This window comes from Eulemur rufifrons, chromosome 21 (assembly GCF_041146395.1).
Source record: "Eulemur rufifrons isolate Redbay chromosome 21, OSU_ERuf_1, whole genome shotgun sequence".
Classification (NCBI taxonomy): Eukaryota; Metazoa; Chordata; class Mammalia; order Primates; family Lemuridae; genus Eulemur; species Eulemur rufifrons.
In genome coordinates, this window is record NC_091003.1 from 17,407,193 (window position 1) to 17,433,863 (window position 26,671).

The 26,671-nt window shown below is 55.3% G+C and overlaps 1 protein-coding gene across 2 annotated transcripts; it reads left to right on the top strand.

Annotated features, from left to right (window-relative positions):
* The first annotated feature begins 23 nt into the window (after positions 1-23).
* Positions 24-26,346, top strand: ZMAT5 (zinc finger matrin-type 5). Of its 2 annotated transcripts, none has more exons than XM_069497069.1 (6): positions 24-88; positions 13,241-13,395; positions 18,416-18,478; positions 19,808-19,888; positions 22,040-22,151; positions 26,030-26,346. In XM_069497069.1, exons 2-6 carry the CDS (start codon positions 13,269-13,271, stop codon positions 26,157-26,159), a joined length of 513 nt encoding a protein of 170 aa, XP_069353170.1. In that variant the 5' UTR covers positions 24-88; positions 13,241-13,268; the 3' UTR covers positions 26,160-26,346. The 2 variants fall into 2 exon arrangements, with proteins under 2 accessions (XP_069353170.1, XP_069353169.1); XM_069497068.1 differs by lacking the exon at positions 24-88 and adding an exon at positions 248-393.
* Positions 26,347-26,671: the final 325 nt, after the last annotated feature.

The following is a 26,671-nucleotide window of genomic DNA, read 5'->3' on the forward strand; positions in this document are numbered from 1 at the left end:
CGCGCTCTACAAAGGCCTTCACCGGGCAACGCTTTATGGGATTTGTAGTTCTTCTGAATCTCGGCCCTCGTCGTTTTGAAAGGCGGAGGTAACTGCTGGCTTGTGCAGGAGGAAAAAAAGACTCATAAGATTCATATCAGGACATATAAATAATTTTATAAGATTTATTACTTAATTTTTCTTCTCAATCATTTTTGGCTGTTTGACAATTTCGAACTACAATTCCCAGAAGCCCTCGCGTCCCTCCACCCTATCTCGGGTTGGATTCCCACAGCTTTCTGGGAAGGGGGAGGGGACTGATGCCCAAAGAAGAACTACGAATCCCAGCAAGCAGTGCGGGATACGAGGGGTGCCGGAGGAGGAGCCCGGAGCCATCCAGCCCGGCGGAGCCAGGTATCTTCTTTGGCCGGACGTCCAGGGACGAGTCTAGTTTCTTTCCCCCCCACCACGGGTATACTTGGGCTCTTCCTTCTAAGTCCATGCGCCCCGTGGCGGGACGCACCATTTCTTGGGGTAGGGAGTGGATAGAGGGGATCTGGGCTCCCCGGACCCTGGCTGGTATCTCCGCCTTGTCTCCTCTGCCAGCCTCAAGTCCAGGCCAAGAGTTGGAGCCTGTGGCAAAAAAGTGGCCTCAGGGGAAGGGACGGTTCTGCCTGCGCTTCCTGTTCCTTTCACCCTTGGGCTTTGCAGAACCCTGGCCTGGAAGGCGGGAGACCTATACTACTCATTCTTTCTTAGGAATAGGAATAGCAAGGGTTGTGGAATACCAGGGGCATTCAACAAATGTTTTCTGAGCGCCTCTCAGGGCACTGCGCGCGGAACAGCGGTGAACAAGTCCCTGCTCTCATGGAGCGCTTAATCTACTGCGTGTGGGTGATGGGGAGATGCAGTACAACAGTGCTTTGGAAAACGGAAGAGAGTTGATTGGGGACGCGGGGGTGGTGCTAGTGTAGTCTGGGTGGCTGTTCCGACGCTGACACTTTACTAGAGACCTGAATGAAAAGTCGCGGGTCAAACTGGACAACGTTGGTGCAAAGGCCTTGAGATGGCCGCAGTCCTGGGATATTTGAGGGAAAGATGAGTGGATTATGAATAGTTGACTCTCCCTCAGCTCAGGTCTGGCCTCCAGATCTATATAGCAAGGAGTCTTATTTTTTCTAACTACACTGGGAAGCCACTTAAGAGTTTTAAGCAGAGTTGTGGCAAGATCTAATTTACATTTTAATGTCATCATTCTGGCTGCTCCCTGGAGAATGGACTGAAGAGGGGAAGTGACTGGTGGATCAGTTGAGGGTGGATGGGAATTTAGATTAGGGTGTGGATTAGTGATCAGATTTGAGATGTATTTTGGGAGACAGGGCAGACAGACCCAGCTTGGCAGATGCCGGTAGGGCGTGTGGGAAAGAGGAATGGAGGACATCTAGGTTTTGACTACAACAACTTAAAATCAACAGGAATGATCCTAAATTATTATTATTATTTTAGTAGAGATGGGGTGCCACTGTTGCTCCCGCTGGTCTCAGAACTCCTGAGCTCAAGCAATCCTCCTGCCTCAGCCTCCCAAATTGCTAGGATTACAGGCGTGAGCCACCGCGCCCCACCTTGAGTCTAAACTCTGTTTTGGCCACATTCAGTTTGAGCTGCCCCTTAGACATCAAGTGGAGATGACATCCCAAGGCAAATGAGGATGTGGGTCTGAAGTTTGGAGGCAGGTCTGAGCCTGAGATAAGAGTCATCAGGATATGGGTGGCATTTGAACCCAGGGACTGGATTCCAGGCCTGGCTCTGCCTATGACTCTGTGTGACCTTGATCAGGGTCCCACTGTCTGGGCCATATTAAATTATTCATCTGTGAAGAGCAACAGTAATGTCTGATTAGGGGACTAGAAGGAAAAATGTGAAATGCTTTACATCCATTATGAGTTACACCTTACTGTGGTCATTTATTATTTGCAAAGCATCCTGGCAGCCCCTTGAGTCAGGAAGTTGTGAGGCTTCAGGGAAAGACTGCTTAGGTTTTGCTAATTGTCCCCAACAGGTCTGGCTGATGGGAAGTTCAAGGAGGGGGAATCATTTTAGGTGGATGAGTAAGGAAGACCACAGGTGTGGCTTGTTTTATTGGGTTTTATTTTTTATCTTTTAAATTAATTCTCATTTTGGGCATGGCTAGGTGGCTTATGCCTGTAATCCTAGCACTTTGGGAGGCCGAGGTAGAAGGAACATTTGAGGCCAGGAGTTTGAGACCAGTCTGAGCACAAGTGAGACCCTGTCTCTACTAAAAATAGAAAAAAAAAAATTAGCCAGGCAACTAAAAATGGAAAAAAAAATTAGCCAGGCAACTAAAAATGGAAAAAAAAATTAGCCAGGCGTGGTGGCGTGCACCTATAGTCCCAGCTACTCAGGAGGCTGAGGCAGGAAGATCGCTTGAGCCCAGGAGTTTGAGGTTGCTGTGAGCTGTGATGACACCACTGTACTCTAGCCCAGGCAGCAGAGTGAGACCCTGTCTCAAAAAAAAAAGTCTGATTTTAGAATAACAATTTTAAAAACCTAATTTTCTTTAAGCCATCAATTCAACATAGAAATTGTTATTCTACACATAAACCTAGGAAAATAAGAAAAATGACCTTAACTTTGCTTTGATTAATCTTTGAACTCAAGTTGAACAGACTAAATTCCTTTAAACACTCAGCCCTATGTACAGTTTAATTCCGTTCCCTTACAGATTTTAACTCCATTTATAAATTTAATATATTTGATTTTCTTTTTAAGTACTTCAGATGCATAACCTAACAAGCATAATTTCCCCAGAATACTTAGTTACTAGAAAATCAATTAAACTTATAAACATAATTTCAAGTTTTTATAAACAATTGTGTTTACAGACTTAGTCAAATTCTCTATGTCAGTGGCTCTCAGTCTGAGGAATTAAAAAAATTATACCCAAACAGGCTCACTCTCTGACATGAAATCAGAATATGAGGGGCAACCCATAACTTTCACAGCACCCTAGGTGATTGTAATATTTGGTTTTCAACCATTGCCAACCTCTCAACTTAAAATCACAACTCTAATATCAATTAGTGACATATATTTCATCAATTAATGACATATATTTCATCAATTACTAACTATATATTAATAATTAATTAATTAATTTTTAGAGACAGAGTCTGACTCTGTTCTCCAGGCTGGAGTACAATGGCCTGATCATAGCTCACTGCAGCCTCAAACTCCTGGGCTCAAGTGATCCTCCTGCCTCAGCCTCCTGAGTAGCTGCGGCTACAGGTGTGTGCCACCATGCCCGGTTAATTTTTTAATTTTTTGTAGAGACAGAGTCTCACTGTGTTGCCTGGGCTGGTCTTGAGCTCCTGGCCTCAAGCGATCCTCCCACGTAAGCCTCCCAAAGTGCTGGGGTTACAGGTGTGAGCCACTGTGCCCAGCCTAACTATATATTTTAACTTCTATATTTTAAATTGGAATCACAAGGCTTATCTGTCAGATACTTACCCTATCAAATTCTTTGAATGTTATAGATGCTTTTAAATATAATGCCAAGTATACACTGATTATTACTAAACTTAGGACAGGAACATTAATTAACACAGTGAGTTTGATTTACTCTTCCACCTGTTTTCAATTCTAAACTTTCCTGGAGTGTGGCAAGACACTTATGCAGTAAGAAACAGTTTTATCTACTTAATAAATCGTGCTTGGCCTAAGGTTCGGGTCCCCATATCAGCAAGCTGAGGTTATTCATAATTGGACTGATTTCTGACTGAAACAGTAATCCAGGGAGCTATGTCTACCTTGAGTGACTGTCCCCAGCAGAGGCTGCCTTTGGGATTCCTGGGGAAATTCATTTCTTCCGGGTTTTTTGTTTTTTTTTTTTTTTGAGACAGAGTCTCACTCTGTTGCCCGGGCTAGAGTGCTGTGGCATCAGCCTAGCTCACAGCAATCTCAAACTCCTGGGCTCAAGTGATCCTCCTGCCTCCTGCCGAGTAGCTGGGACTACAGGCATGCGCCACCATGCCTGGCTAATTTTTTCTATATATTTTTAGTTGTCCAGCTAATTTCTTTCTATTCTTAGTAGAGACGGGGGCAGGGGGCAGGGGCGGGCACGGGCGTCTCGCTCTTGCTCAGGCTGGTCTCGAACTCCTGAGCTCAAAGGATCCTCCTGCCGTGGCCTCCCAGAGTGCTAGGATTACAGGCGTGAGCCACCGCACCTGGCCGCAGGTTTTTGTTTCTTAGGACAGCGGTCCCCAATATTTTTGGCACCAGGGATGGGTTTCCTGGAAGATGATTTCTCCATGGGTGGTAGGGTGGGGGGAGGCACAGGAGGAGAGGGGAGGCGGAGCTCCAGCGATGTGCAAGCAATAGGGAGTGGCTGTAAATAGAGATGAAGCTTTGGCTCTTGGTCTTGGTCACCTCCTGCTATGTGGCCCAGTCCCTAACAGGCCATGGACCAGTACCAGTCTGGGGCCTGGAGTTTGGGGACTGTAATCTTAGGGGATACTTACTAGGGAGTACTAGAATTGCTGGTTAAAATGCAGATTTCTGAGTCCCCCTCCAGATCTGCTAAGTCAGGATTTCTGGGGACCTGACTCAGGAAACCTCATTTTTAATAAGGTTCCCACTTGGGAGCTGTGGAAAATTTTGAGCAGGGGTGACTTAAGGAGGGTTAATCCTGGTGCTGCCCAGGATGTGGTGAACTGAAGAGGCCATATCCAGATGTGAGGAGTTGAGATCTGGCTTGGGCAGCAGGGACGGTAGAGACAGAGGGTCAGATGGCATTTGGAGTCCACACTGGGGACAGAAGAAAGGGGGAGGCAGAGGCAGTTCTGAGTCCAAGTATCTGGTTCAGGAAACTCATTCAGACTATTTTTACCTTTCCTATTTGGAAACTCTGGCCTCCTGGGACCTGTAAGTATCTGATGAGAAACTGTGTCTCCAGCCTGCAGTCCCTGGAGCCCAGATTTGGGCTCAGCCAACCTTCCCTGGGCCTTGGGACGTGCTAAGCCAGATCTGATTGGAATCAGGGTTTGCCTCATCCGTCTTAGTCAGGGGCCGAGGGAAGTGTCTGCTCTGTCCCTTTGAGTCACCACCCCCAGCTGGTTCATCCGGGCGAACCAGGTCCCTGCAACCATCCCTGGCGGCCTCCTGAGGGAGAAGAAATAGAATTCATCCCTGCCTGACAAATTTCCCACTGTTTTGAAGGGAATTTTTGGGGGGAAATTTTAAAAATAATACATGATAAATGTAGAGACTTACAAAAACAGAGAAACACAAAATGAAAAGAAATCTGCACCTAGTCCCATTATCCAGACGTGACTGTAGTGAAATATTCTATGTCTGCTCTAGTCGTTGTGTGTGTGTATCTGTGTGTGTGTGTGTGTGTGTGTGTGTGTGTGGAGAGAGGGGAGAACTCCTTCACCTTAAAAAAGTGGTGTCATATTGTACATACTATTGTGATAATGAGCTGTTTTTTCATTGAGCAATCGAGAGTGATTGTCTAGTCCAAGTGACAGAAGGGTGTCCTGTGATTGGATTTTTGACAGCTCAGTGTGGTACTCCATTGAACAGATGTGGCTCACACCCTGCTCTTGCTCCTGGCCAGCAGTGGGCTCTCTCTGTCCACAGATTTTTTTGGGGGGGGGGGCGGTGTAAGATGAGGATAACAATAGAACCGACCTCACAGGCTTTGTGCATCATGTCATTGATCCCCCGCACCACAGAGGACTCTGAGCAGCATGCCTGGCGTGTCGTGAGCTGTGGATAACTGTCAGCTTTGCATACTGTGGGTTCAGTTTTAGGATTTCAGTTTGGGATTTCAGTTTTAGGATAAGCTACATTGCAGTGACTATCTGGACACCTAGATCTTTGTGGCTATCTCGGATCCTCTCCTTGGAGGAATTCTCTGTTGGATGCACGTGTCCCTCCCTGGTGCCCCTTGGCCCCAAATTTGATACCTGGTACTGGGGGCATATCTGTTGGCTGCCCCCAGCATATACTAGGGTATCTTCTTGTGAGCACAGGGTCTCTGTGTCATCAGATGTGAACCCCAGTCTGGCAGAGAGGACGTGCTCAGCCTATGTGCGGTTGGTGAATGAATGAATGAAAAGGGAACCAACTGCGGAGCCTTAGGGTTGTGCGTGTGTGAGTGGGACCAGGGGCCTCCTCTGACTTGACTCCGAAATGTTTTGGGATATGAGGCACTTGGTGTCTGTGACTGTCACAGATTGTAAAGTGATTTTGTTTTTTCATTTATTTATTCCTCTGTATTAGAGTTTTTTGGTGTTTTGTTTTGTTTTGGTGAGGCAGGGTCTTGCTCTGTTGCCCAGGCTGGAGTGCAGTGGCGTCATCATAGCTCACAGCAACCTCAAACTCCTGGGCTCAAGTGATCCTCCTGCCTCAGCCTCCCAAGTAGCTGGGACTATAGGCGTGTGCCACCACATCTGGCTAATTTTTCTATTTTTTGTAGAGACAGGGTCTCACTCTTACTCAGGCTGGTCTCGAACTCCTGACCTCAAGCAATGCTCCCACCTCGGCCTCCCAAAGTGCTAGGATTATGGGCCTGAGCCACCATGCCAGCATGTATTATTATTTATTGCTGCTTAACAGATTTCTCCAAAACTTCTAGTATCTCATTATTTTCTCATACTGTTTCTGAGGGTCAGGAATTTGGGGATGGCTTAGCTGGATGGTTCTGGCTTAGAGTCTCTCAGGAGGTGGCAGTCACGCTGTCAGCCAGGGTGCGGGCATCTGAAGGCTTAACTGGGGCTGGAGGGTTTGCTTCCAAGCTTGCTCGCGTGGCTGTTAGCGGGGGTGGGGATGGGGGGTGTGGAGGGTGTCTCTGTTCCTTGCCACGTGGGCCTCACCACAGGGCGGTTCACAGCGAGGCAGCTGACTTCCCCCAGACCCAGTGGGCAGAGAAGCAGAGACACCAAGATGGAAGCTGCAGTGTCTTTTACAGCGTGAACTTGGAGATGACATACTGTTACCTCTGCTGTATTCTCTCGGTCACACGGACCAGCCCAAACACAGCTTGCGAGGGGATTACACAAGGTGCGGAAACCAGCAGGTGGGATGGCTGGGGGCCGTGGAGGCTGGCTGCCACGCCCACAAATGTGTATGGGGCACCCCGAGCTAAGCACCTGGCGTGCAGGATTTAATTCTCACGGTAGTCTATGGAATAGTTTATTACCCTCATCGTCCAGAGGAAGCTCAGAGGGTGAGCAGTTTGCTGGGAGTGACACAGCCTGAGAGTGGCAGGGGTAGGATTCCCACCGGGGTTGATGATTAGGGTATTGTGTTTAAGGAAAAAAAAGTCCGAGGATTGCCTTGAGTGGTCTGTGTGACTTTAGGCAAGCTCTCGCCCTCTCTGTTCTTCTGCTTCTCATCTGCTACTTTAGATGATCCTTTCTCTGTGGACTCTGGATCCAGTCCTTAGATCCTGGCCCCGTCCCAGACCTGCCGAGTTAAGAGATTGCCGTGGGCGGGGCCCCCCCTGCCTTGGACTGCTGGGCAGGGGCATCTGAAGGATACCCCTAACATACGGGGCTCCTATCGGGGAGACATCTGCATTCCCTTGGTGCTTCTGTTGGAGCAGGGTCCTGAGCGGGCAGTCTGCAGGCCACCCCCCCCCCAGGGTGGTTCTGATGCCATCAACTCCAGACGGCAGGCATATGTGACACTGGGACATTGCCGGGCTCCTAGTGGGCGTGCAAGAAAGCCGTCCTCTGGCAATGGTTTACTGTTTACCTGGGGTCTGGTGGTGCCATAATTAGAAGAAATGACAGGTGATCTCGGGGCCCCTGTGGTGAGCACAGGCCCCGGATAATTGCAGTGCGCATCCCGGCCCCTGGCTGAAGGCCGAGCTGTTGGCGTATTTTAGCCTCGCGCCAAAGCCAGCTTTGTACCTGAGATGCACGCAATGGCAGGAAGCGAGAGTGTTGATAAAGTGCAAGTGTCTGCCCGCAACAGCCCCACAGCGGGGCAGTGCGATGGGGACAGAACAGCTCTGGGGTCAGCCTGACCCGGTGTGAGTGAATGCCAGCTCTGGTGTGCCTGGGCTGAGGGGCCTCGGGCTCCTGGCTTCACACTGTCATGGTGACAGCTCCACAAGAAGGCATGTGAGGGTCCCCAGCGCTCAGGATGATGAGACATTATCGTTACAGTTACTGGTATGAGTGTCATTGCTGTTACCGACACTAACAATAATCGTTATGATTATTGTTAGTGTCTGTCCTAGCCTTGGCTGTGAGCAAATTAGGAGGGAATATTTCCAAGCCTGTTTCCTCATCTGTAAAATGGGCACCTTGACATCTACTCAGAGCGTCTCCGGGGGATTAAATAAGGGAATGAAAGCTAAGTGCTGGGGTGAAGCTCTCTCCCCTTACCCCACGCCAAGTGTCTTTTCTTCTCTCTTCCATCCCAGTGTCTTGACTAGTCGTGTTTTCTTTGAGCCTGGAGGACTGAAGTCTGGTGCCGAGAGGCAGCAGGTGAGGTTTAAAGTTAGTGGAACGGGGTCGAGCCGGGAGCTGAGCGTCGGGTCAGGCCAGGGCCTTGCTGGACACAAGTCCTGCGTGGAGGGCTGGTGGTGGCAGTGAGAGACCTGCCTTTAGGGCTTGATGTGTCTCTCTTCTGTATCCACCCCGTCTTTGTACCCAGATGGAGGAGAAGAGGGGCTGGGAGGTGCTGGCGTTGAGTGGAGGGTGGGAGGCCATGGCTTCTGCAGGCTGCTTACTCTCATGTTCGTCCCCACACAGCTGTGGCACGGGAGCATGCTTGTAAGGACAGGCAGAAGTGCCTGAGGCATTGACCTTGACTGCGGCTTTAATCGTGCTCACCAAGAGGGTGAGGGAGTGGACCACCTGGATGACGAAAGTAACCACAGTAACAGCCTCCATTCTTAGAGCACTAACTGTCCGCCGCCCTCCTTAATGTACTGCAACCTCAATAAATCCTCAGCAGCTGTGGGATCTTTGTTTTATAGCCAAGCACAGGGTCAGGGAGACAAAATAACTATCCAAAGGTCACCCAGCTTCTAAGTGGCAGAGCTGGAATTCCAATCCAGACCTTGTGACCCCAGAGTGTTGTCCCACTAGTCTTGCCCGCTGCCCCTTGGCCACCAGGAGCCAGCCCTCTCACCGGGCAAGGCTCTGAGGAGCCCACAGACGCTGTTGCAGCCGTGGACCTGGTCCCTGGGAGTGGGTGGGTGGCACCACCTGTGTTTCTTACGGGGGAGGGGGGCCGGATGGTTCTATGTTCTGGACAGGACCTCGCTCACACGCTGCCGAGCACGCCACCCTCAGAGGATGAGGATGAATCGCAGCCGAGAGGGCCAGCTTAGTCAGCACCCATGCTGGTGTCTGGGCGCCGTCTAGAAACTCTCCATCTGCCCCCCTCCCTCCCCTGTCCCTGATCCCGACTCAGGGCTGCCAAGTGCGGTGGTGCAGGTTGTGCTTTGTGCAAGGACGCCTGGCTGAGGGTGAGTTGGAGCTGAAATCTAGCCAGCGTTCTGCTTGCCAAGTTGTGTGTTTGGCAGGGCACTGCATCTGTCCGGAGGATTCTGCAAGCCGCACCTTGTCCTCATGCGTGCAAAGCCACCAGAGCAAGAGGCAGTTGGGTCGGGAGCCCTAGAAGTTCGTACATGGGCAAGGTCACCTTGCTGAAGGCCAGCTCCTGCCCAGGAACGGGGCCTTGGGCACGTGCCTGTGAAGTGGGCAGGATGTGTGGGCCCCCCGCCGCCATCCCTGGGCCGTGGGGCTCTGCAGAGCCGTAGTTCAGAGTCACGGCCACCTCTGCCCCTGTGTACTCTGAGCAACTCACTTCCCCTCTCCTGGCCTCACTTTCCGCATCTGTAATATGGACCAGCTGACCCCAGAGGTCACTTGGGCACTGACATTCTGTTCTTGTCTAAGCCTCTGTTTTCTGGAGGACAGTAACTAGGGGGACGACAGCCAGTGTTTCTCGAGGGCCTCCTGTGGATCTGGCTCTGTGCTAAGTGAGTGCCTGAATGATCTGATTCTCACAGCCACCCCTGAGGTGGGCACTGTTGTGATCCCAGTTTTGATAGCAGGAAACCGTGGCCGGAAGTTAAATAATGGCCCCAGAGCACAGAGTTCGAGAGCAGTGGCAGCTGGCTTTAAACCCTGACATCGGACACCAGGGCCCAGCTCTTAACCCTTTCCCCACACGGCCTCCCTGGGCAGGTAAACGAGGCGATTGCAGGTCCTGGTGCGCAGTGCTGTCCCCAGGCTGCGCATCCTCCTTTTGGAGGTGAAATGGGGCTGATGTGACCTGCTTCACAGGGCGAGGTGCTCAGCTGGGCGGTGCTGCCTGCTGGTCTCCTGGCCTGAGCGTGCGTCTGTGATGGGAGGGTGGAAGGCACCGTCGCAGGCATCGCCCATCTGATCATCAGATATCAGAACTGGAGAGGCCCTTAGCGATCACCAGGTCCTGCCGCTTCACAATGGGGAAACTGAGGCCCAGAGAGGGCAAGTGACTGAGCCACAGGCTCACCTGGTAGAGCTGGGGCTAGAACTCAGGGTCCCGGCGGTCCATCTGGGATGGCCGAACACTTCCCGTGTGCCAGAGGAGGGTGGGCAGGGGAGAGTGTGGGCAGGGGAGAGTGTGGGCCAGCAGCTGTCGCCCTCTGCTGAGGCCAGCAAGGTGAGGACGGGAATGGAACTGTTGGCTGGTTTGCCCCCTGTGGGTGTGTGCATGTGTGAGAGAGGAGAGAACACACAGACACACACACACACACACAGCCCACCAAGGGCGCATCACTTGGGGCAGAGTGTGGCTGGGAAGGCAGCCAGAGGGCGTGTGATCTGATTTCCTGGTGGGCTGGTGTTTGGGACAGTTGGCACGACAGCGTGAACACAGGCTCTCCCAGCAGACCTGAGGCCCAGGCACACCGAGACTTGCTCTGCCCTTCCTACGCCTGTGACCTGGGGCACCTCACAGCACCTCTCTGAGCCTCAGTTTCCTCGTTCGTAAACGGGATTATATACCTCTTGGGGTTCAAAGGGGGTGTAGTGAGTGATGATGAAGGAAAGCTCTCATCGGTATGATTCGTTGGGAGAGACTTTCCTTAAGCGATGAGGAGCGTGGAGCCTTGCTGCCCGGATTCTAAGCCCAGCTCAGCTGCTTTTGAGCCATGACCTTGACTAAAGCCCTTCACTTCTTAGAACCTAACAGGCCCTACCCCACAGGTTGTCCTGTGGATTAAGTGAGATGAGGCACAGAAAGCTTTTAGCCTAGTGTTGGCACATAGTAGGTACTCAGTAAACCACTAGCTCTAGTAATAGCCCGTGCTATTTATTTACTGAGCACTTGCTCAATGCCAGGCATTATTAGTGTCGTTTTTGTCATTTGCATTAGCAAACTCTCTGCACCACTCCCCAAGCAATCAGCAATCAGCCAGCCCCGCTGCTCCCGTTCCTGCAGAGTAGGGGCCTAAAGAGGTGAAGTGACTCGCCCAAGGTCACACAGCCGCTGACGCAATGCCTGTGTGGCTTTGTCCAGCTGAGCCTGCGGCAGAGCCACTGTTCCGTTTCTGTCTCCCAGAGAGACTCTGCCCCTCCCTTCCCCAGAGCCAGCAGCTCCTTGGAGCTTCAGGCTTCATGAATGGCTTGGTTTAGCAGTCGGCCGTTAAACGTTCATCTCTTACAATTTCAATCCAATTCCTATAAGTTTATTGGCAAGACGGGGTGTATTAGAGCTGCCAAATTTAATATATCAAGTCTGCGTGTCTGCGACGCAGTTTCTCAGCAGTAATGGGAGAAGAGAGGTTTTATATGTTTTCATTTTGAATGACTGTTCCCGATGCCATTACAGCCCCTGACTTAATGGCTGCTGTCCCTGTCTGCCACGAGAGCGGCTTTTGCCATCAACCTGCTTGGCTGCGGGGACTGTTCGGGAGGCTTGCGCGTCTCTGTGTCTCCCCCCACTCTCTTCCTCCACCCGTCTGCTCTGTTGATGGGGTCTTGGAGGCTGGGGCTTTTGCTGCAAGCCTGGGCGGCTACCATGTGACCTTGGGGAAGTCATTTCCCTTCCTCCTCTGGGCCTCAGGAACCTGCTCCGTGAAGCGAGGGCTCAGACCACAGGGTGAAGGGTCGGTCTGGGCTCAGCCTTTGCAGATCCCACGTGATGACCTTGAGAGGATCCGTTCCTCCTCTGTTCTTGTGGCACCAAACCGAGGGACCCCAGGGCCGGCCAGGAGAGTCATCGAATTGCTCCCCACCTTGGGCTGCAGATCTCCTGGGCCAGGAGTGGTGGCCGTGGTCATCATGGCGAGGGGTCGTAAGCTGTGAGCCAGCCGTGGAAGAGAAGACACCCAGCAGCGTGAGTTTAGGGGCCTGGCTTTGCTTCTTTCTGCTCATCAGCTGTGTGGCCTCGGGCAGATCACTTCTGTCTCTGAACGTCTGTTGCCCCAGAGGGCATGTGGGAATTCATTCATTCATTTATACAACAAATACTCGATTGCCTGTTCTGTGCCAGGCAGCATTTTAGGTGCTGGGGCCCCAGCAACAAACCAAACGAAAATACACCTGTCCTCATGGATTTATGTTCTTGTTAGGAGAGAAAGACAATAAACATAACAAGTAACTTATGACTTGAGGTGATAAGTGTCTCAAAGAAAAAGAAAGCAGGGAATGGAAGCAGCTAATGTGTGGTTCTGCTATTTTAAGAAAATAAAGTCACAGTAAATTACTGAGAAGGCAGTATTTGAACAAAGATTGAAGGGGCCAAGTGAGCAAGCGTGGTGGGTCCCCGGGGGAGAACACTCAGGCCGAGGGGACAGCAGGTGCACATGCCCAGAGGTGACCATGTGTCCTGCATGTGTTAGGAGCCAACAGAAGGCCAGTGTGGCTGGCATGGGGAGAAGAGGGAGGTCAGGGGTCAGGGGTCAGAGGTGTGGTGGGAGACAAGAGAGGCTGGCCTGAGGGTATAGCTACGTGTTAGGATTACCTGGTGAGCTTCAAGAAATGCCAGGGCCTGGGCCTCACTCACTGAGGTTCTGCTTTGACTGGTCTGCGTTGGAGGTTGGGCATCAGAATTGTTAAAAGATCCCTCTGGAACAAGGCCTCTTAGGCCATAATCGTGGGACGTTCTTCCTGGGGCGGGGCACATGGAAGGGAAGCCTCGGGGAGTGCTCGCTGTGGGTGGGGGCGTCCAGAGCTTTGGCGTGTGGCGTTTTCTCCATGGTCTGACAGAGTGCTTTGTGGCTTCCCAGGCAGCGGCAGCGCCTACTGTAGGTGGCCATGGGGAAGCGATACTTCTGTGACTACTGCGACCGCTCCTTCCAGGACAACCTCCACAACCGGAAGAAGCACCTGAACGGACTGCAGCACCTCAAGGCCAAGAAGGTCTGGTACGACATGTTCCGAGGTGGGTGTCCTCTGACTCGGTGGCCAGGCTTACGGATCTCAGATCTTTCTCATCGTCAGATGAGGGACACTGTGGGTCAGCGACAGTCTGGGTCTGGGCTCTTTGAGGATCAAAAGAGAGGGAGGCCTGGTCCACTGGTCCCCAGGGGCAGGTGGACCCTCAGAAGGGCAGGCTGGAACGTGAGCTTCTCTCTCCAGCGAGAGAGGGGGACGTGCGCTGCTGGGCTGTCACTAGACGTGCACTCTAAGGAACAGCCAGGGAGGTTCCAGAACGTGGCCAGGCAGGAGCCGGGTTGAAAGGTGTGGGAGCTTGGCAGTGGGGTGAGGAGGAGCTTCTGGAACGAGCCGGGGCGGGGCCAGTGCTCCACAGTTTGGGGAGCAGGATTCTGGGACAGGGCTCAGAGCCCAGAAGGAAGGAACCAAGTCCCCCTAGCCAAGAAGGGAGGAGAAGGGGACAGAGAGAGACTGTTCTCTGTTCGAGGCAGAATTCATGAGAAGGGAGTGAGCATTTACTGAGTGCTTGCTGTATGCCATGTGCTTTCCATGGTTCATCATTTGCTTCTCTTGGTAACTCTCTAAGCCAGGCAACCTTGGCTGAGGATTAGGATCACCTGGAGACCTTTAAGTAAAAAACACTGACCCCTGACCGCATCCCCAGAGGCAGGTTTTGTTGGGGTGGGGACCAGGTGAAGTATTTTTAAGGCCTTCCCAGAGTCTCCCCGTTTTGGATGAGGAGGCTGAGGCTCTGGAAGATGGAAGGACAGTGGCCAGGCCACTCAGCAGGCCGGGCTTGGCTAGGAGTGGGAACAAAGGGGGAATTTGGGGGCAGTGAGGTCTCCAAGGTCCCTGGGAGGCCTCTGACCCTGGTGTTAGGCAAAGGCTCTCTGTCACCCAAACCCTGAGGGGACGGTGATCTGGCATGGAGCCAAGGTCACCTTGGTACTTGCTCCTAGTCCCAGACTGTTAGCTGAGAACGGCAAGGTCCCGGGGTCCGGGGCTGATCGCAATCGTCCTGGTGTTAATTACAGAACAAGAGAGACAGTGGGTGTCACTAGCCCCTCCTCAGGGCTCCTGCGTTCTTAGTCCCCTCGGTATCCTCCCACACCCAGCCATGTTCCATCCTTAGAACAGCTCCCTCAGAGAAAGGGGGCTGGGCAGGCCAGGGGTCCTCAGCTGCTGGGGACCGAGCTGGCATGTGAGCTCTTTCCACTTCCCCAGGAGGCTGCCCAGGGCTCCAGCATACCTTGAGCGACCGCACTGACTTGGGGGAGGCACCTTGTGCCCCAGCCTGGGCTCCTCTCCACTCCTGCTCTGCTCTCAGCATTGTGGCCTGGGGCAAGTCCCCTGGCCCTCAGAGGGGCTGGCAGCCCATCAGCCATGGTCAGGACAAGCACGGGCCCTGGAGCCAGGCTGCCTGGGTGTCAGTCCCAGTGTCACTCACTCACAGTGTGGCTCTCATTTTGTCCAGGAAGGCTTTAAAAATACCTCGCTGGTCCCCACCCCAACCAAACCTGCCTCTGAGGATGGGGTCGGGGTCAGTGTTTTTTACTTAAAGGTCTCCAGGTGATCCTAACCCCCAGCCAGAGTTGCCTGGCTTACTTAGACCGTTACCAAGAGAAGCAAAAGCCATGACAACAGTGCCCACCTCCCAGGGACGAGACGGGCTCAGCAGTCTCATGGTGAGTGTGTGGCACACAAGGGTTCACTAAGCAGGAGCAGCGCCTGAGGATTCTCAGAAGGATTGCCGCAGGCCTTTGTCTCGCGGGCTCGATCATTCAGCGTGGCCTTGGCTCCCAGGCCCTCTGAAGATTCAAAGGTGGATAAAATCGGGCTCCTCTTCTAAATGACCTTGTGCCCAATTACGACAATGTGTTCTGGGCAGAGCCCCATCCTGCCCGGGCCTCCACGCCCTGCCGGCCTCTTCCTCCCAGCTGTGGCGTCACTGGCCACTGCGAGTACTGTCCCCGCTGCCGCCATGCCCTTCCTGCTGTCCTCCCCGCCCCAAGCCAGCTCCCTCCGTCTCAGAACTCAACTCAGGCAGCGAATCCTCAGGGACGTCCTCCCCGACCCCTGGGCCAGGCAGGTCATTTGGCTACGTGCTAGATGTTTACCCCGTTTATATTCATGTGGGTTAGTGTGACTGCTGGACCAGAAGGAAGGACCCGCTCTGACTTGCTCTCCACTTAAATCCTCTTCCTGGCCTGGTGCCTGGCACACAGGACGTGCTCAGTGAGTGTTTGTTAGGTAAAGGTCTAAATGAACAGGCAAACTAACACGGGGCACCAGGGGCAGCTGTTCATTTTGGGAGATGAAGTGAGAAGGACCGGTAGGGTCAGATCACGAGGAGCCTTGAACGCCAAGCGGAGGAGGAGTATGGGCTTCCTTGTGCGGGGCCCAGGCTGGGGGGCCTCAGCCCTGGGTGCACTTCAGAGGCACTGAGGAGGTTTAAACAATTCTGATGCTCTCCCCCTCCCATGAATTAAAGCAGAACCTGAGGGAAGGGGGGCAGGTCCAGGTAGCCATGTACTTGAAAAGCTACCAGGTGATTCTGATGCGTGGCTGAGGTTGAGAACCACCAGCTGGAAGCTGGGCAGCCTGGAATTCCTCTCCCACACTGAGCCGCCCAGCCAGGGCCCCTTGTCTGGGACTCTGGCTCAGCCCTCCTGCCAGGCTCAGCTGTCCTAGCCTCAGGGTGGGGGTCCTTGGTAACCTCAGGGTGGGGCCCTCCACCAGCCCACCTTCTCTGGGAGGGGCGGGCAGGGCAGGCAGTGGTATCTGTGGCACCAGCTGGGTGGGCTGAGTCTGATAAGCCCCGTACTGTCACAAGACCCTCCCCACCCTGCTGCCCCACCCACAGCTTTGCCAGGCCTCCTGGGCATGAGTCCTCTGATAACCAACTCCCAGCTCTTCCATGCCAACCCCCCAGCCACCAGCTGCCTTGCCCTGGGGCAGGGAGGAGTCCACATGGACATCAGCCATTCACCCCGACACCAGGATGCTGCAGGGGATGGGGCAGGTGCTTCAGACTCGCACACACCAGGGTCAGGCCTGGCGCTGCCGCTTCCTGATTGTGTGCCCTTGGGCAGATCACTTCGCCTGTCTGAACTTCATTTTTCCCCTCTGCAAAACGGGGTTGTTAGCACAATGCAATGGGTCTGTGAGGAAGAAATGAAGTAAGAGTCAGGTGTGGTGGCACACACCTGTAGTCCCAGCTACTCGGGAGGCTGAGGCAGGAGGGTCGCTTGAGCCCAGGATTCTGGTCTGTAGCGCACTATGCCGATCAGGCGTCCAGGCTAAGTTCAGCATCAATATGGTGACCTCCCGGGAGCTGGGGCCACCGGGTTGTCTAAGGAGAGTGAAACCAGCCCAGGTAGAAATGGAGCAGGTCAGAATTCCCGAGCTGATCAGCATGGGATCACGTCTGAATAGCCACTGCATCCCAGCCTGGGCAACACAGTGAGACCCCGTCTCCTTAAAATAATAAAATTTAAAACCTTAAAAATAATTTTAAAATAAAAAATAATGTAAGAAGTGGCGAAGGAACTGCTACCATCTGCTGCGCGCCCACTCAGTCCTGGCTGCACGGCAGCAGCACGCGGGGAACGCGATGCAGGGGCAGCCCCAGCCTCAGAGGCTGGTTTTTATCACTTCCCCGGTGATTCTAATGTGCCACCAAGGTTGGGAAATCACCAGCCTCCTCTGCCAAGTGCTCTTCATTCATTGTCTTATTAAATTTTCACAGCAGCCCTGCCAGGTGGGGGTTTTCCTCCCATTTTACATACGGGGAAACTGAGACTTGGAGAGAGGAAGCAGCTTGCTCGTGGTCTGGTCACGTGTAGCTGGCATTTGAGCTCAGGTTTCCCGGACTCCGAAACCCGTGGTCCTTCCTCAGCCTCTAGAAAAAATGGGCGAATGTCCAGCTCAGGCCTGGCCTCTCCTCTGCCCCAGAGGGTGTCAGGGCCTCTGAGTCAGGTCACTGTCCTCAGATTTGACTCACTTACAGATTTTAGCTGATTGATACTTTGCCTACATAGAAGCACACAAAATTTAAAACCATAACTATAGGATGAAAATAAAGATGGGAAAAATCAGAGGAAACCAGGGTCAGGGCTGGTGTCCAGAATGATTACTGGGAAGTCCTGTCCTTGGCAGTGGCTAGTCTGGCCCTGAGCACCTGCACGTGGCTGGCGGGAGGAGGGGAAACAGAAAGCAGAGATTGAGTCTCGCCCGCGGAGCAATGCCCGGACCCTAGCATTGGCTGGTGGGCTTCCTGGGCACCAGGATTTATTTATTTTTCAGCGTTTTATTTTGAAGTAACTATAGCATCACAGAAGTTGCAAAGAGAGGTCCTATGGTGCCAGGATTAAAAAACAAAACAAAACCAAACCTCCCAGGTGATTCCATTGGGCAGTCAAAGTTGAGGACCTCTGGCCGGGCGCGGTGGCTCACGCCTGTAATCCTAGCACTCTGGGAGGCCGAGGTGGGCGGATCGTTTGAGCTCAGGAGTTCGAGACCAGCCTGAGCAAGAGCGAGACCCCACCTCTACTAAAAATAGAAAGAAATGATCTGGACAGCTAAAAATATATATAGAAAAAAAAAATTAGCCGGGCATGGTGGCGCATGCCTGTAGTCCCAGCTACTCGGGAGGCTGAGACAGGAGGATCGCTTGAGCTCAGGAGTTTGAGGTTGCTGTGAGCTAGGCTGACGCCACGGCACTCACTCTAGCCTGGGCAACAGAGTGAGACTCTGTCTCAAAAAAAAAAAAAACAAAGTTGAGGACCTCTGACCTGAAACCTAGTTCTTGCCTTTGGCTGGTCCAGGGTGGGGTGGGAGGGGCTGAGGTCACCAGAAGCTCACATCCTCTGCCCAGCAGCCCTACCCGCACTCCCTTACACTCCTCCATGGATGGGGAGCTCCTTTCCTTCCACACCACCGTGTCCAGCTAAAGTCCACGCCCCTGTGGCTTCACCTCCGCTGCCTTGGTGGCGCCGTTTGAACCCGGCCCTTCTCTTCTCCCGTAGACGCAGCCGCCATCTTGCTGGACGAGCAGAATAAGCGGCCCTGCAGGAAGTTCCTACTGACAGGTAAAGTGCCGTGCTCACCTCGGGTCCCTGTGGGGACCTGCGATGCCAGTCTGTCTTGCGTGGACCTCTGCAGAGCGTCTCCCCCGACCCTGCCCACCAGCCCGAGCACACTTTACAGCCTTGGCTCTCGCTGACTCGTCATGCAGGGCTTTCCCAGGGGGTGTGCCTTAGGACTTCCCAGGCCCCCGGCTCGTGAGACCTAGGATGTGATTTCATCGGCTCCTCGGAACAGCAAGCACTGGGAGATTGCCGCTAAATCCAGCAGACACTGATGAGTGTAATAGACTGGCTGATTAGATTAGCCTGGGAACCCGGCCGCCTCTGTGGCCTCCTTCCCAGCAGGCAGGGCCGGGGATGGTAATAGGTCCAACAATCTGAGGAAGTTCAGAGTCAGAACCAAGGATGCCAGGTGCTAATTAGACTGCTCAATACTCAGCTAAAGCTGCATGTTGTTCAAAGAGATAAAACTCAGTAAATGAAGGAACCAAAGACATAAAAGTAATTGGAGGAAAAATAAGACAAAACTAGGAGAATAGTCTCCCCCATGCTTGCCTAGGAGGTCCTGTGTACTTTCTAAGGGTTTGGCCCTGAGCTTCCTGGCAGCCAAGGCAAAGAGGAAAACCGTGATGATTCCCATGGTTTGTAAGGGGGCTTAGCACTGGGGAGAGCTGCAGCTATTGAGCGAGGGAAGCTGGGTGCATGGCCACGGCCTCCTCAGGAAGGTGTTGCCGCCTCTAGAATGGGCAGCAGGCCTGCAGATGGGGCTTCCCCGCAGACTTCACCTCTAATCTGCCAGTATTTTGAGACACATTTTGGTCTCCTTGGTTGAGATTGGGAAGGCCACCCAGACTTTGGTACCTTCTTGGCAAAGCTGCCATCGAAGCCTTTCTGAGGAGCAGTCCGACTGCCGAGGTGAGGCAAGTGGGTACCGCGGCACAGCACACACCGTGGCCTGGCGTGGAGACGGGAAGCGTGACCCTTCCAGGAACCCACGTGTAGTTCATGGAGGCGCAGGGGTGGGCTGGTGACGAGAGAGAGCCCACAGAGGCTCATGACAGCCATGGCAGGCTTTGGTCGGGTGTGACCCCAGCACGGGGGCGGCCACCAGGGAAGGGTCACGAGCAGGGCGTGATGGGTCAGATGGGTCGCTCTGACTGCCGAGTGTGGTGGGGCCAGAGAGAGTCCAGCTTTTGGTTCCCGACTGGGATTGCTACTCTTTAGGCCCTGAAGTCCCACCCCTAAAACTCCTGGAACCCCTCATCAAGGTGCCCCTCAGCCCACAGTGCGAGCCCTTCCTGAGCAGTGAGTGACTCTGTCTTTCTGTCACAGGTCAGTGCGACTTTGGCTCCAACTGCAGATTTTCCCACATGTCGGAGCGTGACCTGCAGGAGCTGAGCATCCAGGTGGAGGGTGCGTCTTGGGGGGTCCCCTGGGAGTGCGGGGTCTGAGACCAGGGGAGCTGCCCTGTGGGGGAGGCCAAGGGCTGCTTAGGGTGACCGGGAGCCCTGGGCCTCTAAACTGCCCAGGCATGACCGGAGAAGGCCCAGGGCTGTGTCCCCTGAATGAGGCCCACACGTGGCTTCCTGCCCAGGAGCCCTGAGGATGTGGCTCCGCCCCGCCTGGGCCCTGTGGCTGGCCTGGCCGTCCTTCACGGAGGCACTCGCTCGCTCCCTCCCTCAGTCAGGCAACGTACTGAGTCCCCACTCGGCACCAGGCGGGTCCCCATGATGCTCTGGGGACGAGGAGATGAAGAAAGCTCCCTCCTGCCCTCGAGAGTCTCACAGCCCGGTGATTCCAGGGACGGGCGAGGTCAGCTCCCGTGGAAACTCGCCTGTCTGCCTTTGGGAAATTCACATCTCCTGTCAGAGAACAAGGACGTTGTCCCACTTGGACAGTCGTTATTGATCTTCTCCCGCAGCCTCGTCGAGGCCGGCACTCGGGCAGCAGGGCTGTGCGTGAGCCCCGGCAGGTGGGAGGCCGACTGCGGGTCTCCGAGTGCCGCCACTCGCCACCCCCACTTCCCTGTCCAGGTGGCCTCAGGCAGCCAGCGAGTGTCTGGGGCAGCTCGGCCTTTGCCCTCGTCCCCCGCGGGGCCCCACTCCCCCTGACCAGGCAGAGCTGGCAGGCTCCGTGCCCTGCCCTGGGAAGCTGAGGCAATGGCAGTGTGGCTGCAGCCCTGGCACCAACACAGGGTTTCTAGGAGCTTTCCTGGGTGCAGGCGAGGCCTCGTGGGGCCGGCCAGCGAGTCTGGCAGCAGTGGCCTCTCCGGATCTTTGCTGGCCGTGGGCTATCGGGAACGGCTGGCCCGTGGTGAGGACAGCACAGGCACGGGAGTCCGGAGCTAGAGGTGACGCCTAGTGGAGACAGGGTTAGGGAGAGGCCCAGGGGGCTGGGAGCCCGCAGCTCAGACAGTCCTAGATCCACCTATAACTCTGCACGTGGCTTAACCCCTTGGAGGCAGGGTCCTGGCCGTCCAAAGTCACTGCTTGTGAAGATGACGCAAGACGACACCTGTGCAGTGCTGGCCCAGGGCCCGGCCCCACGTGAGCCCTGGTCCCTGTGTGTGATTGCTTTCCTCTGGCCTGAGGCCCCTCCCAGCCCACCTGGGGACCCTGACCCCATCACACGCCTGGGTGTGAACTCCATTCATTGCTTGGTTTTAATTCACCTAGCAATGGTCTTTGTAGGACATCTTTTTTTTTTATTTATTTATATAAAATAAGGAGAGCTGCATTTCTTTTTCTTTTTCTTTTTTTTTTTTTCTTGAGACAGAGTCTCACTCTGTTGCCCCGGCTAGAGTGCCGTGGCATCAGCATAGCTTACAGCAACCTCCAACTCCTGGGCTCAAGCAATCCTCCTGCCTCAGCCTCCCGAGTATCTGGGACTACAGGCATGTGCCACCATGCCCGGCTAATTTTTTTTTTTTCTATATATATTTTTAGTTGTCTAGCTAATTTCTTTCTATTTTTAGTAGAGATGGGGTCTTGCTCTTGCTCAGGCTGGTCTCGAACTCCTGACCGAGAGTGATCCTCCCGCCTCGGCCTCCCAGAATGCTAGGATTACAGGCGTGAGCCACCGCGCCCAGCCTGTAGGACATCTTATGAGAAGAAAAACCAGGGAAACTGAGGCTCATTATTCTGCCCACAGTCACAGACCTGGCAGGTGGTGGAGCCGAGATTCAACCCTGTTCTACGGCCCTCACTGCCTCCCTGCCCCCTAGATGTTGAGCCCTCCTGAGGGCCAGGCTCCTTACACGCACTGTCCTATTTCTAAGTCCCCAAGAACTTGGGAGGCAGCCGGTCCGGTGCTGTCTCCATTGATGCGGAAACAGAGTGAAGCCCAGAGTGCTGGGCCTCGATGTGCTAAGATGGCCTCGGGAGGTGGCAGCAGGCGTGGTGGGGACAAGCCAGTGGCTCTGCTCCTGGCCTCCCAGCCTGCGTCCCCTTGGAAAGTCACTGTGGCACCCCAGGGCCTGCCAGTTCCTGCTGCTTTGTGGGAGGGTGGGGTCCGGGTGGGCATGAGTGTATCCCTCACTCGCCTTTGCCCCCCTCTCACCCACAGAGGAGAGGCGGGCCAGGGACTGGCCGCTGGACACTGCCGAGCTCCCCGAGGGACATGTGGAGGACTGGCTAGAGAAGAGAGCCAAGCGGCTGAGCTCAGCCCCAAGTAGCAGGTACAGGCCCTGTGGGTCCCCTCCTGCCATGCCCTCTGGGGACAAGACCCCAGACAGCCTGCCCTTTCTGAAACTGAGGGGTCTCCGTGAGCTGCCCAGGCCCAAGGGCCGGACACAAATCCTCCCACAGAGCTCTCTGAGGGGCCACGCTAGGGCCTCCTGGGTCCCCAGCCCAGCCAGCGTCTGCGGCGTGTGCACTGAAGGCCCCTGTCCCGGTGGCTCGGCCCCTTACTGGGGTCTGCGCTGGCTGCAGGGGAGGCAGGTGAGCAGGCAGATTTGACTCCTCCCCAAGCCCATTGCTAGAGGGAGGGGCCTGAGCTGCGGTTACTGAGCCCCCAGTGTGCCAGTCACTGCACCTGCTCCCCGCTGTCCCCTGTAGGGCCCTGCAGGAGGGGAAGCTGAGGCGGAATGACTGGCTCAAGTCACAGGTGGACGTGGTGACCACATGACAGCTGGCTTTGTTTGGAGCTCACAGTGTGCTCAGTGCTGGGCCCGGGCATTTGGGGAGATTGGCACCCCACTGTGCAGCCGAGGAGTCATAACCGCTCCAGGAGGCTGTGGCCGTCCTGCCCACACCCTGTCCTGCCCACACACCGTCCTGCCCACACACCCATCCTGCCCACATACCCGCTGCCCTTAGCCCTCCCTTGAGAATAAGCCGGGTCCCTGCTCCGTGTCTAGACCCCAGGCGGCCTCTGTCACCATATTCAGGCCTGGCCAGCAGCTGGGCGGCTGTTTCTGGAATGGAGTCTGCACCTGGGCCCACCCTCAGCTCTAGGGCCCTGAGCCCTGCACCCCAGGCTGGCCACTGCCAAGGGATGCAGTTCTTTCTCAACGGCCGCTTGATCTATGTGCCCACCCACCTGTGCGCCTGCCTCCTGAGGGCTCAGAGCCAAGATGAACTACTTTTTCTCCAGCCTTGAGAAAAAGGGGTTTGGGGAAGGGAGGTGACTCTTTATTCTGGCTTTTGTCCCTGCTGCCTTGGGCTCGCACAGCCCTGTCCCTGCAGGCTGGTCTCGGGAAACATGACCCCTGTTCCCGGGCCCCAGGCCTCGGCCCCAGCCCCCACACTCATGGCCCCACTCTGCGGGATTTGGGGCGGTGGGCGGATTTAAGTCCCCAGGTCCCCTCGGTGTGTTCCTGTCCCCTCTTCCAGCCTGGAAGCAGTCCAGGGGAACAGTGGGAACAGTGCCCTCTGTGCCCTTCCTCCCCCAGCTCTCCTGGGTGGCCACAGCGCCCCCTCCCTGGTCTCACCTCCCCGGTCCCCTGCAGGTCATCCCTGACCCCACAGCCCTGGCGCGCCCTCGCCCTCCCCTGGGGGGCCTATGGGGTCACCTTCTCCCTTCTTGCATCTGGCCTGTCAGTCGCAATGGACACTTGGCAGCGTCTTAGACGTGGCGGTCGTTTGTACTTTGGGGGCACCTTGTACGTGCTGTTTCCTCTGCCAGAAACTGCCTCCTACCTCTGTGCCTGGCAAAGGCAGCCGCATCCCGGGAGCTTTAGCTAGGACGTCACCCTTCGGGCCCCCGGCTGCCCGCTCACGGCCTGAGCACACTTGGGGGGCCCAGGAGAGGTCGGCCGCATGATTGAGCATTTAGGGGATCAGGGTGCCCGGCCTGATGGCAGATCCCTGGATGTTAATGCCAGGGGCCTCTTGTGGCCACTCGGCTGGGGACCTGCAGCAGCTCCTCTTCCTCTCTGGGTGTCTGTTTCCTCCCCCAGGGCACAGGGCACAGATGGCTGCCTGGGCCACCTGGGGCCACCCTGACCTGAGAGCTCCAACCCCCTCAGGCTGAGCAGAGCCCTCCTTGTAAACGTGGGGACACGGCGGCTCCACGAGCCCCAGCCTGGCAGCGCTGTGCTGTCCCCCTCGGCAGACTGACCCTGAGGGACGCGCCAAGAGCAGCTGAGGGAGGGAGAGGTGGCCTCAGACACAGACTAATCCCCCGGCGAGGCCAGTGCCTATTCTGCCTCCCATTGTTGGCTCTTCAGATTGTGACTTTATCCCTCTTAATCTGCCCCTTTGGACCCCTGTGTGGCCCATCGCGGCCCATCCTCCTCCCCAGACTCTGTGTCCTTTTGATTAGGACCGTGGCTGGGCAAATGCAAGGGAGCTGGCTCTGTCCTTGGGCACAGGGCAAACGGGTCACAAGAGAAGCCACAAGCAGAGCGGTGCCACATGCGTCCCTCAGTGTCCCTGCACTGTCTACTAAGTGGGGGTGAGAGGGATGCCCTCCAAGGCTTGTGTGCCCGTGTCTGGGGCCCTGGCAATGTGCCAGTGTGTGCGCAGATGCAGGGTTTGCCCTTGGGGCGGGCAGGGGCCTGGGCTGAGCCTTGGACCGAGGAGTTAGGTCCCTGCGGCCTGAGAATCTGCCCCATTTTCTGGAGGAAGGGGCTCCCCAGGATCACAGCCTCCCGGGGGAGCCCGGGCTTGGCCGGCGTCTGGGGCACTCCCTTCCTGCAACGCGGAGCCTACCTCCCCCCTTCTCTGCGGCTGGCAGAGTGTATGAAATCTCCCCAGTGCCATAAATCATGTCAAGAGCTGCTTTCCAGCAGGCAGCAAGCCATGGAGCAGGGGATGTCCCTGTCCTCTCACACCTGGAGGCCCTAGAAGCTGCACCTAGGGCTCCCTGATGTCCTCGACGCTGTGTGGCTGGACGGGCCCAGAGAGGGGCGGGCTGGGTGGTGCAGTGGGCCCAACTCCCAGGGCTTCTGAGTCCAGGTCCCCACCTGCTCCTCCACACACCTGTCCCGGGGGGGCCAGGCTCTTCTCTGTCTGCAGAGGGCCGGCCACCAGGCCCACGAGCCTGCCAGGAGCTGCTGGGGCCTCGCCCTCCCCAAAGGCTGGCGTGGGGCTAGGTGGGGTGCTGCCAGGGTAGAGGGGGCAGAGGGGGAGGGGCAGTGTCTGGAGCCATATGTGGATTGCATTCCAGTCCCTTCTGCTCCACCCTGACGGTGTCACTTGGTCACATGACCGACTTCTTGCACCTCAGTTGCCTCATCTATAAAATGGGGTTCGAGGGAGGATTCTTGAAGTTTCTCTCTAGCCCCTGACGTCTGGCCCGGAACAGTGCCTGGTCGGTAAGGGCCCTCAGCGTCGCCGCTTGTCATTCAGCAGTCACTGGGCTCTGGCCAGCTCCCTTAGGGACAGGGTGCCCCTGGCCGGGCGTAGAGGACGCCTGTCCTCGGGCAGGCACTTGACGTGGGCCCTGAGTTCCAGCGGAGATGAACGTTGAGGACAGTGAGTAGCATGAGAAATGAGGCGTTTAAAAAAAAAATTTTAGACAATATTTTTTTCCGATTTCAAAGGCTTGCGTGCTTGTAAAACTTTCGAAAAGTATAAAGAAGTAAAAAAAAATCACCCATATTGCACCACTCAGAACCACGGTTAACATTTTGCAGTGTCTTCTAGGGTTTTTTTTATGCATTTATATATTTTATATATCTTTAAACAAAAATAGTATCATGCTATATACATTATTTTATAAGCTGCTTTTCTCTCCCTGCTCACACAGTGTGTCTTTCCCCGTCAGTGCGAATAAATCTGCCTTAATTTCTACGCAGGCGACATAGCATTCTCGTTGCGGACGTGCATGTGTATTTAGTCAGTCCCCACGCGTGGACACTAAGGTCTTTGCCATTGTCTCACGGCCATTCTCGTAGCTCAGTCTCTGCCTACCACCCCGCTGGTTCCTTGGGCTCAGTTCCTAGAGGTGAGGTTCTGGCTCAAAGGGTCTGCGTGTTTTCCAGAAAGGTCGTGTAGGCGGCTGACCCTCTGCACAGCCAGGGTGGCGGGGCGGGGGAGCTGGGGTGCGGGCACCCCAGCCTGGGCCTGGGCTGTGTCCCACTCTAATCCTCTGCCCCTCTCCTTTCTCTAGGGCCGAACGCACCAGAGCCACCATCTTCCAGTACCCTGTGGGCTGGCCGCCGGTCCAGGAGCTGCCCCCATCCCTGCGGGCACCCCCACCCGGGGGGTGGCCCCTGCAGCCCAGAGTCCAGTGGGGCTGAGCCCCCCATCCCAGCCTGACCCCCGCCTGGTCAGGTCTCTCATCAGTCACAGTAAAGCTACAGGGAAGCCGAGCCCCTTCCTGCTGCACCCAGGGAGCCCCTGAGACTGTCGGCCGGGCCTCCCGCCGCCCCCCCCCCCCCATGTGACGTCTTGAGAAGATGGATGAGAAACCTCCCAGATGTTGATAAAGAAAGTCCTGTTTGTCACCACGGTGGTCTGGCGGTGCTGCCCCTGCCCGGGGCTCTGAGCTCTGCTCTCCAGCCCCTCTCAGAGGTTGGGCAGGGCTGGAACGAGGGGTGATCCTTCCAGGGTGGTCCGTGCTCACTGCCCTCCTCCCTCGGGACCAGCGGAGGCTCAGCACGGCCAGGCAGAGGGTGCGCCGGTGTGGCTGCGCCTGTCGCCCGCTGAGAAGTGGCTCCAGGTCTGAGGAGAGGAGCCCAAGGGCTCCGCTGCCATCCCAGCCCGGGTGGAATTCACAGCCGCCACATCTGCCCAGGTGAGCTGTGCCCAA